Source organism: Oncorhynchus gorbuscha, unplaced genomic scaffold (assembly GCF_021184085.1).
Source record: "Oncorhynchus gorbuscha isolate QuinsamMale2020 ecotype Even-year unplaced genomic scaffold, OgorEven_v1.0 Un_scaffold_7605, whole genome shotgun sequence".
Lineage (NCBI taxonomy): Eukaryota > Metazoa > Chordata > Actinopteri > Salmoniformes > Salmonidae > Oncorhynchus > Oncorhynchus gorbuscha.
Genome location: NW_025750958.1, coordinates 1235 through 13815, shown reverse-complemented (window position 1 = coordinate 13815; position 12581 = coordinate 1235). Strand labels below are relative to the sequence as shown.

The 12581-nt window shown below is 44.4% G+C and overlaps 1 protein-coding gene across 1 annotated transcript; it reads right to left on the bottom strand.

The window, feature by feature from the left end:
• Positions 1-1395: 1395 nt before the first annotated feature.
• On the bottom strand, positions 1396-12309 carry LOC124029766 (sushi, nidogen and EGF-like domain-containing protein 1; the record flags this gene model as incomplete). The annotated part of the gene is made up of 10 exons (XM_046341356.1): positions 12086-12309; positions 11102-11215; positions 8068-8181; positions 7401-7514; positions 6984-7100; positions 6449-6543; positions 3848-4058; positions 2682-2865; positions 2440-2637; positions 1396-1508 (listed from the first exon to the last, which is right to left on the bottom strand). Coding segments are annotated over exons 1-10 (1363 nt in total), but the record flags the coding sequence as incomplete, so codon positions are not given.
• Between the last annotated feature and the right edge of the window lie 272 nt (positions 12310-12581).

The window sequence follows — 12581 nt, the reverse complement described above, 5'->3', positions numbered from 1 at the left end:
ACAGTCTATAGTTTAACTCTCTATACAGTCTATAGTTTAACTCTCTGTACAGTCTATAGTTTAACTCTCTATACAGTCTATAGTTTAACTCTCTATACAGTCTATAGTTTAACTCTCTATACAGTCTATAGTTTAACTCTCTATACAGTCTATAGTTTAACTCTCTGTACAGTCTATAGTTTAACTCTCTGTACAGTCTATAGTTTAACTCTCTATACAGTCTATAGTTTAACTCTCTATACAGTCTATAGTTTAACTCTCTGTACAGTCTATAGCAGTTTAACTTCTGTACAGTCTATAGTTTAACTCTCTATACAGTCTATAGTTTAACTCTCTGTACAGTCTATAGCAGTTTAACTCTCTATACAGTCTATAGTTTAACTCTCTATACAGTCTATAGTTTAACTCTCTATACAGTCTATAGTTTAACTCTCTATAGAGTCAGTCTATAGTTTAACTCTCTATACAGTCTATAGCAGTTTAACTCTCTATACAGTCTATAGTTTAACTCTCTATACAGTCTATAGTTTAACTCTCTATACAGTCTATAGTTTAACTCTCTGTACAGTCTATAGTTTAACTCTCTATACAGTCTATAGTTGAACTCTCTGTACAGTCTATAGCAGTTTAACTCTCTGTACAGTCTATAGCAGTTTAACTCTCTGTACAGTCTATAGTTTAACTCTCTGTACAGTCTATAGTTTAACTCTCTATAGAGTCAGTCTATAGTTTAACTCTCTATACAGTCTATAGTTTAACTCTCTGTACAGTCTATAGTTTAACTCTCTATACAGTCTATAGTTTAACTCTCTATACAGTCTATAGTTTAACTCTCTATACAGTCTATAGTTTAACTCTCTATACAGTCTATAGTTTAACTCTCTATACAGTCTATAGTTTAACTCTCTATACAGTATATAGTTTAACTCTCTATACAGTCTATAGTTTAACTCTCTATACAGTCTATAGTTTAACTCTCTGTACAGTCTATAGTTTAACTCTATACAGTCTAACTCTCTATACAGTCTATAGTTTAACTCTCTATACAGTCTATAGTTTAACTCTATACAGTCTATAGTTTAACTCTATACAGTCTATAGTTTAACTCTCTATACAGTATATAGCTTAACTCTTTAAGGTGTCTCTGCCTCCAGGTTATTTGATTTGTTTGGTGGACTAGGACTATTTATGTGAGGATGGGGATTTTCCAGATGCTTAACAAATGCATAGTGAATTATTGAGGTTCATTGAGCTTCTACATCTGCATTGCTTGCTGTTTTGCGGGTTTTAGGTCTGGGTTTCTGTACAGCACTTTGAGACATCAGCTGATGTACGAAGGGCTTTATAAATAACATTTGATTTGATTTGATTGACGTATGAGACATGATGCCATACGTGTCCAGACTTGCAGAGGTCCAGCAGAGTGACTGGTGGAGGGCGACTCGTCTGGTCTGATACCACTCTGAGTTAGAACGTCCACCGTGTACATCTGACCAGGGAGCAGAGAACTGAAAGGGGGAGAAACACAAACAAATATATCCCAGTCATGTAAAAAATAAATAAATAACCCCCTTCCAAAAAAAGCTTGCTCTATTCTACTGTGTTCTGTTGGAGGTTAATCAGCGTTGGAACTAAAGATATGCCTGGAGGAAATGACATTTACATTTAAGTTTATTTAGCAGACGCTCTTTCCAGAGCGACTTACAAATTGGTGCATTCACTTTAACAGGTATACACTGCCACCAAGTGGTCAACATTGGCATTGCAGTTCAGACCCTCAGGACACACTGATAGTAATGAAAGTAGAGAAAGTCTCATTGGGATCCTGAAGAGATGCCCAGGTAAGAGGAGGGAGGGAAGGAAGGAATAAAGGAAGGAGGGGAGGGAGGGAGGGAAGGAAGGAAGGAGGGAGGGAGGAGGGAGGGAGGGAGGGAGGGAGGGAGGAGGGAAGGAAGGAAGGAAGGAAGGAAGGAAGGAGGGAGGGAGGGAGGGAGGGAGGGAGGGAGGGAGGGAAGGAAGGAAGGAAGGAAGGAGGGAGGGAGGAGGGGAGGGAGGGAGGGAGGGAAGGAAGGAAGTGAGGGAGGGAGGGAGGGAGGGAGGGAGGGAAGGAAGGAAGGGAGGGAAGGAGGGAGGGAGGGAAGGAAGGAAGGAAGGAAGGAAGGAAGGGAGGGAGGGAGGGAGGAAGGAAGGAAGGCAGGAAGGAAGGAAGGAAGGAGGGAGGGAGGGAGGGAGGGAGGGAAGGAAGGAAGGAAGGGAAGGAAGGAGGGAGGGGAGGGAGGGAGGGAAGGAAGGAAGGAAGGAAGGAAGAAGGAGGAAGGAAGGAAGGAAGGAAGGAAGGAGGGAAGGGAAGGAAGGAAGGAAGGAGGGAGGGAGGGAGGAGGGAGTCTCATCCTTACGTCCAGCTGTTTCTTCCTCACGAGAGTCCCGGGGTTCCCATACCTGAATGCGCACTCCGTGGTGCTGGTGTTGACCAGGCGGTTCCCATACCTGAATGCGCATCCGTGGTGCTGGTGCTGACCAGGGCGGTTCCTCATACCTGGAATGCGTACCCGTGGTGCTGGTGTTGACCAGGGCGGTTCCCATACCCTGAATGCGTACTCCGTGGTGCTGGTGCTGGGACCAGGGCGGTTCCCATACCTGAATGCGTGTGGTGCTGGTGTTGACCAGGGCGGTTCCCATACCTGGAAATGCCATCCGTGGTGCTTGGTAAGACCAGGGCGGGCGAGATCCACTGTCGTCTGAGGGGGACCAGGGAGAGGCGCACCTGGCTGACAGCTGCGTGATGAGCAGCCTGCAGCAGCCACCTCAGCCATACCTGGGAGGAAGTTATGTTGACGACCTGCAGCTGGTCCACCCGCCGCGGCCCTGACACACAGAGAGAGAGAGAGATACACACAGAGAGAGAGAGAGATACACACAGAGAGAGAGAGAGAGAGATACACATAGAGAGAGAGAGAGAGATACACACATAGAGAGAGAGAGATACACACAGAGAGAGAGAGAGAGAGAGAGATAGAGAGATACACAGAGAGAGAGAGAGAGAGAGAGAGAGAGAGAGAGAGAGAGAGAGAGATACACACAGAGAGAGAGAGAGAGAGAGATACACACAGAGAGAGAGAGAGATACACACACAGAGAGAGAGAGAGAGATACACAGAGAGAGAGAGATACACACAGAGAGAGAGATACAGAGAGAGAGAGAGAGAGAGATACACAGAGAGAGAGAGAGAGAGAGAGAGAGAGAGATACACACAGAGAGAGAGACACAGGTCAATTAAGAAACGCACGCAGTCACACAGAGGCACACACACACACACACACGTCAATTGTAACACACACTCACACGTCAATTGTAAAACACACACATACGTCAATTGTAACACACACACACACACACACACTTTGGTAAGTTACACAGATATTAAATAGCACATACAGAGCGCAGTTTACAGGCAGCCCAATTCTGCAATTATTTCCACAAACTGGTCTTTTGACCAATCAGATCAGCGCTGAATAAGATCCGATGTGGTCAAAATAACAAACGATATCAGAATTGCGCTGCCTGTGTAAACAGCCTTGTTTCTTCGACACACACACAACAAACGAACGGCATCTGAAACCGAGCGGTGTGCCACTCACTCACCACACACACACACACACACACACACACACACACACACACACACACACACACACACACACACACACACACACACACACACACACACACACACACACACACACACACACACACACACACACACACACACACACACACACACACACATTCTAAACTACACTTTACATAAAACAGTGAGATCGTCACTGTACTGAAGCAGTTCACTCACGGGTGCGTATGAGAGCGATGGCTGGCTGACTGATGTCGTTGCTGTTGGTGTTTCGTTTCACAGAGAAGGTAGAGATGTTGTATAGCAGGCCGGGCACCAGGCCCTGCAGCTGATAGGTGGACTGCTTCTTGTCCAGGAAGTCGGTCTTCCTGGTTCCGCTGCCACGGCCCGGGAGACCCAGAGGGGCGTAGGTCACAGCGAAGCCACTGAACTATAAGGGGTTGAAGGTTACAGGCTCTGTCTCAAATGGCACCCTATTCCCTATATAGTGCACTACTTTAGACCAGAGCCCTATTCCCTATATAGTGCACTACTTTAGACCAGAGCCCTATTCCCTATATATAGCCCTATTCCCTATATATATTCCCTATATAGTACACTACTTTAGACCAGAGCCCTATTCCCTATATAGTGCACTACTTTAGACCAGAGCCCTATTCCCTATATAGTTAACTACTATAGACCAGAGCCCTATTCCCTATATAGTACACTACTTTAGACCAGAGCCCTATTCCCTATATAGTGCACTACTTTAGACCAGAGCCCTATTCCCTATATAGTGCACTACTTTAGACCAGAGCCCTATTCCCTATATAGTGCACTACTTTAGACCAGAGCCCTATTCCCTATATAGTGCACTACTTTAGACCAGAGCCCTATTCCCTGTATAGTACACTACTTTAGACCAGAGCCCTATTCCCTATATAGTGCACTACTTTAGACCAGAGCCCTATTCCCTATATATAGCCCTATTCCCTATATATATTCCCTATATAGTACACTACTTTAGACCAGAGCCCTATTCCCTATATAGTGCACTACTTTAGACCAGAGCCCTATTCCCTATATAGTTAACTACTATAGACCAGAGCCCTATTCCCTATATAGTACACTACTTTAGACCAGAGCCCTATTCCCTATATAGTGCACTACTTTAGACCAGAGCCCTATTCCCTATATAGTGCACTACTTTAGACCAGAGCCCTATTCCCTATATAGTGCACTACTATAGACCAGAGCCCTATTCCCTATATAGTGGCACTACTTTAGACCAGAGCCCTATTCCCTATATAGTACACTACTTTAGACCAGAGCCCTATTCCCTATATAGTGCACTACTTTAGACCAGAGCCCTATTCCCTATATAGTGCACTACTTTAGACCAGAGCCCTATTCCCTATATAGTACACTACTTTAGACCAGAGCCCTATTCCCTATATAGTGCACTACTTTAGACCAGAGCCCTATTCCCTATATAGTGCACTACTTTAGACCAGAGCCCTATTCCCTATATAGTGCACTACTATAGACCAGAGCCCTATTCCCTATATAGTGCACTACTATAGACCAGAGCCCTATTCCCTATATAGTGGCACTACTTTAAACCAGAGCCCTATTCCTATATAGTGCACTACTTTAGACCAGAGCCCTATTCCCTATATAGTGCACTACTTTAGACCAGAGCCCTATTCCCTATATAGTGCACTACTATAGACCAGAGCCCTATTCCCTATATAGTGCACTACTATAGACCAGAGCCCTATTCCCTATATAGTGGCACTACTTTAGACCAGAGCCCTATTCCCTGTATAGTGCACTACTTTAGACCAGAGCCCTATTCCCTATATAGTGCACTACTTTAGACCAGAGCCCTATTCCCTATATAGTGCACTACTTTAGACCAGAGCCCTATTCCATATATAGTGCACTATTTTTGACCAGAGTCCCTATTCCCTATATAGTGCACTACTTTAGACCAGAGCCCTATGGAACCCTATTCCCTATATAGTGCACTACTTTAGACCAGAGCCCTATTCCATATATAGTGCACTATTTTTGACCAGAGTCCCTATTCCCTATATAGTGCACTACTTTAGACCAGAGCCCTACTCCCTATATAGTGCACTACTTTAGACCAGAGACCTATTCCCTATATAGTGCACTACTTTAGACCAGAGCCCTACTCCCTATATACAGTATATATATATATATATACACTTTTGAGATGTATAGACAGACTTGCTGCAGGAGCGATACATCTGTTTCAGGTCTGGATGAATACATGATGTTAGTGATATGAAGGGGATATGAAGGGGATATGAAGGGGATATGAAGGGGATATGAAGGGGATATGAATGGGATATGAAGGGGATATGAAGGGGATATGAATGGGATATGAATGGGATATGAATGGGATATGAATGGGATATGAATGGGATATGAAGGGGATATGAAGGGGATATGAATGGGATATGAATGGGATATGAATGGGATATGAATGGGATATGAATGGGATCGCTGTGCTGTTAGTGATATGAATGGGATATGAATGGGATATGAATGGGATATGAATGGGATATGAATGGGATATGAATGGGATATGAATGGGATATGAATGGGATATGAATGGGATCGCTGTGCTGTTAGTGATATGAATGGGATATGAATGGGATATGAAGGGGATATGAATGTGATCGCTGTGCTGTGAATGAACTGTACTGTTTGAATCATCTGTGTGTTTAAATGTCGAACTGTCCTTCTTGGTCAGGTAATTTGACCTCAATGGGACTTCCTGGTTAAAGAAATTGAAATTAAACTGACCAGGCTCTGAGAGGAAGGGGCCGGCAGGTCCCAGTGCAGCTCCACCTCATCCTCCTCCACCCGTAATACATGCAGACCAGAGGGAGGCAACAGGTCTGGGAACAATGTTTAAGAAGAGCCGGTTATTAACACCACAACTTACTGCAGCTCAGCCAATAAGGTATGAAACATGGTTCCTAGTGGATAAAGGAAATTCAATTAGTAATTGATTGATTCATCGATAGATTCATTAGATTCAAAGTTAAATTGATGGGGGTTCCCTTGAATTATACCACGTAAAGATAGCGAATAGAACCGAATGCGATTCAGACTCACCTCTCTCACAGTCCTTGCCTGTGTGCGAATAGAACCGAATGCGATTCAGACTCACCTCTCTCACAGTCCTTTCCTGTGTGCGAATAGAACCGAATGCGATTCAGACTCACCTCTCTCACAGTCCTTGCCTGTGTGCGAATAGAACCGAATGCGATTCAGACTCACCTCTCTCACAGTCCTTGCCTGTGTGCGAATAGAACCGAATGCGATTCAGACTCACCTCTCTCACAGTCCTTGCCTGTGTGTCCCACTCTGCAAGTACAGCTGTAGTTCCCTCTCCTGTTGCTCTGGCAGAGACCTCTGTTCCCACACGGCTGCAGTACACAGGGATTGTCCACTAGGGGGAGACAGAGACCAGGTATCACCAGAATGTGCTCTGTTCTGTTCATCACAACAGACAGGCAGTTGTGGCGTTTCCCAGGGTCATTCCTTTCCTTTCTCCGGGAAATGTGCACTCTGTTCACCCCCCACCTCGTGCATTTAAAAAGCGCTGGATTGTCTGGCGTGAGTTTCCATCATATTCCTCACACCAGTCCGTCCGTTCCTTTTAAATCCACGACGTCGACCCGAGTGCGGCACACTTCTGGAGGAAAAAGAAAAGGGGTGTGGAAACCGGATACGGTTGAGTTCTACTCACACGACTGGCAACGATCCCCGAAGAAACCCTCTCTACAGACACACAGGTGGTTTCGCCTGTAGCCACGACACACACCGCCGTTCAGACAGGGGCTGGACTCACACCCGTCCTGCTCTGGGGACACAACGTCTCCACACACAGGAGAACCAGTCAGGCGGGGTTACTATGGTTACAGCTCACCTGTACGTAGGGCCCTCGACGCCATGTTGACGACAACAGCAAAAAAAAAAAATAGAGTTGGGGGTTTAACTTAAGGGTTATTATGAATGATGATCCCAGATCAGTTCAGGCGTTTAGATCATAATGGATAGGTCAACATGGACACGGGGGGGGGGGCACCTGATCCCAGATCAGTTTAGATCATAATGGATAGGTCAACATGGACACGGGGGCACCTGATCCCAGATCAGTTTAGATCATAGTGGATAGGTCAACATGGACACGGGGGGGCACCTGATCCCATATCAGTTCAGGCGTTTAGATCATAATGGATAGGTCAACATGGACACGGGGGGAGGGGGCACCTGATCCCAGATCAGTTCAGGCTTTTAGATCATAATGGATAGGTCAACATGGACACGGGGGGCACCTGATCCCAGATCAGTTCAGGCTTTTAGATCATAATGGATAGGTCGACATGAGAAAAGGGAGTGAATGTTGCCTGTACCTATTTCACAGTCTCGTCCCATGAAACCCTGCTGGCAGTGACAGTAGTAGGATCCAGGCTGATCCTCACAGGTTCCTCCGTGCTTACAGGGCTCCGACACACACTCATCCACATCTGGTAGGGCGTTAACCACACACACACCACACACACACACACACACACACACACACACACACACACACACACACACACACACACACACACACACACACACACACACACACACACACACACACACACACACACACACACACACACACACACACACACACACACACACAGATGACATCATATCAATGGGTTAATGGCTTAGGTCTACAGTAAATACAAAGTGTGAGAGGTGAAGTTCGTCTGTAGTAGAGTTGTCGTATAGTTGTAGTATAATTGTAGCATAGTTGTAAAAGAGTTGTAGTAGAGGTGTAGTAGAGATGTAGTATATCTGTAGTAGAGGTGTAGTAGAGATGTAGTATATCTGTAGTAGAGGTGTAGTATATGTGTAGTATATCTGTAGTAGAGGTGTAGTAGAGATGTAGTATATTTGTAGTAGAGGTGTAGTAGAGTTGTAGTATATCTGTAGTAGAGGTGTAGTAGAGATGTAGTATATCTGTAGTAGAGGTGTAGTATATGTGTAGTATATCTGTAGTAGAGGTGTAGTAGACATGTAATAGAGTTGTAGTATATCTGTAGTAGAGGTGTAGTAGAGATGTAGTATATCTGTAGTAGAGGTGTAGTAGAGTTGTAGTATATCTGTAGTAGAGGTGTAGTAGAGATGTAGTATATCTGTAGTAGAGGTGTAGTAGAGATGTAGTATATCTGTAGTAGAGGTGTAGTATATGTGTAGTATATCTGTAGTAGAGGTGTAGTAGAGATGTAATAGAGTTGTAGTATATCTGTAGTAGAGGTGTAGTAGAGATGTAGTATATCTGTAGTAGAGGTGTAGTAGAGTGTAGTATATCTGTAGTAGAGGTGTAGTAGAGATGTAGTATATCTGTAGTAGAGGTGTAGTATATGTGTAGTATATCTGTAGTAGAGGTGTAGTAGACATGTAATAGAGTTGTAGTATATCTGTAGTAGAGGTGTAGTAGAGATGTAGTATATCTGTAGTAGAGGTGTAGTAGAGTTGTAGTATATCTGTAGTAGAGGTGTAGTAGAGATGTAGTATATCTGTAGTAGAGGTGTAGTATATGTGTAGTATATCTGTAGTAGAGGTGTAGTAGAGATGTAATAGAGTTGTAGTATATCTGTAGTAGAGCTGTAGTAGACATGTAGTATATCTGTAGTAGAGGTGTAGTAGAGATGTAGTATATCTGTAGTAGAGGTGTAGTATATGTGTAGTATATCTGTAATAGAGGTGTAGTAGAGATGTAATAGAGTTGTAGTATATCTGTAGTGGTGTAGAAGAGATGTAGTATATCTGTAGTAGAGGTGTAGTAGAGGTGTAGTAGATGTGTAGTATATCTGTAGTAGAGGTGTAGTAGAGGTGTAGTAGATGTGTAGTAGAGGTGTAGTATATCTGTAGTAGAGGTGTAGTAGAGGTGTAGTAGAGTTGTAGTAGAGGTGTAGTATATCTGTAGTAGAGGTGTAGTAGAGGTGTAGTAGAGTTGTAGTAGAGGTGTAGTAGAGGTGTAGTATATCTGTAGTAGAGATGTAGTAGAGGTGTAGTAGATGTGTAGTATATCTGTAGTAGAGGTGTAGTAGATGTGTAGTAGAGGTGTAGTATATCTGTAGTAGAGGCGTAGTAGATGTGTAGTATATCTGTAGTAGAGGTGTTGTAGAGATGTAGTAGATGTGTAGTAGAGGTGTAGTATATCTGTAGTAGAGGTGTAGTAGAGGTGTATTAGATGTGTAGTAGAGGTGTAGTATATCTGTAGTAGAGGTGTAGTAGAGGTGTATTCGATGTGTAGTAGAGGTGTAGTATATCTGTAGTAGAGGTGTAGTGGTGTAGTAGAGGTGTATTAGAGGTGTAGTAGAGGTGTAGTAGAGATGTAGTATATCTGTAGTAGAGGTGTAGTAGAGGTGTAGTATATCTGTTGTATAGGTGTAGTATATCTGTAGTAAAGGTGTAGTAGAGGTGTAGTAGACTTGTAGTAGACGTGTAGTAGAGGTGTCGTAGAGGTGTCGTAGAGGTGTCGTATGTGTAGTAGACATGTAGTATATCTGTAGTAGAGGTGTAGTAGAGATGTAATATATGTGTAGTAGAGGTGTAGTAGAGGTGTAGTGGAGGTGTAGTAGAGGTGTCGTATGTGTAGTAGACGTGTAGTATATCTGTAGAGGTGTAGTAGAGGTGTAGTAGAGGTGTAGTAGAGGTGTAGTGGAGATGTAGTATATGTGTAGTGGAGGTGTAGTAGAGGTGTAGTAGAGGTGTTGTATGTGTAGTAGACGTGTAGTATACCTGTAGACGAGGTGTAGTATATCTGTAGTAGAGGTGTAGTAGCGGTGTCGTATATGTGTAGTAGAGGTGTAGTATAGGTGTAGTATAGATGTAGTATATGTGTAGTAGAGGTGTAGTAGAGGTGTAGTATAGATGTAGTATATGTGTAGTAGAGGTGTAGTAGCGGTGTAGTAGAGGTGTAGTAGAGATGTAGTATATGTGTAGTAGAGGTGTAGTAGAGTTGTAGTATATCTGTAGTAGAGGTGTAGTATATGTGTAGTAGGGGTGTAGTATATCTGTAGTATAGGTGTAGTATATCTGTAGTAGAGGTGTAGTAGAGGTGTAGTAGATGTGTAGTAGAGGTGTAGTATATCTGTAGTAGTGGTGTAGTAGAAGTGTAGCAAAGGTGTAGTAGAGAAGTAATAGATGTGTAGTAGAGGTGTATATCTGTAGTAGGGTTAGGGTTAGGGTTAGCGTTGTAATAGAGGTGTAGTAGAGGTGTAGTAGACATGTAGTAGAAGTATAGTATATCTGTAGTAGAGGTGTAGTAGAGGTGTAGTACAGGTGTAGTACAGGTGTAGTATAGGTGTAGTACAGGTGTAGTACAGGTGTAGTAGAGGTGTAGTAGAGGTGTAGTAGAGGTGTAGTACAGGTGTAGTCTACCTGTCTGGCAGTGGTTTCCACTGAAGCCTTGGTCACATGCACACTGGTAGGTCGCCACCCTGTCCCGACATGTCCCTCCATTCAGACAAGGCTGGGACAAACACTCGTTGATCTCTGGGACAAGTGACCAATAAATCAAACATTTGAGTACAGTGAACCAAACATGCCAATATAGACCTCTAGTTTTATCTCTACCTACCAACACAGTCTTGATATTTATCACAGGGAAGTTCAACTGTCCGAATTAAACCTCTATCTTTCTCTGACAATGTAATATCCGTTAGTGTCTGGCTCTCTGCTAGGAACACTAAGTCAATGACTGACTGTGTTGTTTACAAACGCCATGAATAGTTACAGTGAAGACCAATGAAAGACCCGTAACACTACACACACGCACGCACGCACGCACGCACACACGCACACACACGCTACACACACACACACACACGCACGCACACACACGCACACACACACACACTACACACACACACACACACACACTACACACACACACACTACACACACACACACACACTACACACACACACACACACACACACACACACACACACACACACACACACACACACACACACACACACACACACACACACACACACACACACACACACACACACACACACACACACACACACACACACACACACACACGCTACACACACTACACACACACACACACACACACACACACACACACACACACACACACACACACACACACACACACACACACACACACACACACACACACACACACACACACACACACACACACACACACACACACACACACGCTACACACACTACACACACGCACACGCACACGCACACACACTACACACACACACACACACTACACACACTACACACACTACACACACTACACACACGCACACTACACACACACACACTACACACACACACACACACACTCAAACGTGTTGTGTGTTACTGCATACAGACCCTGGCAGACAGGAGGTTGGCTCCAGGCCCCCTGCCCCCCACAGATGCTCTGGGTGGCCCTGGGCATGGGGGTGTATCCTGGGTGGCACACGTACAGCGCCATGGAGCCTGGCAACGTAGAGGAGAACTGGAGCTCTGCATGCTTCACCTGCAGAGGGGGACCACAGTCCAGGTCTGGAGGACAGAGAGACAGGACAACACAGCTACATGGTTACACAGTCCCGGTCTGGAGGACAGAGAGACACGACAACACAGCTACATGGTTACACAGTCCAGGTCTGGAAGACATAGAGACACGACAACACAGCTACATGGTTACACAGTCCAGGTCTGGAGGACAGAGAGACACGACAACACAGCTACATGGTTACACAGTCCAGGTCTGGAGGACAGAGAGACACGACAACACAGCTACATGGTTACACAGTCCAGGTCTGGAGGACAGAGAGACAGGACAACACAGCTACATGGTTACACAGTCCAGGTCTGGAGGACA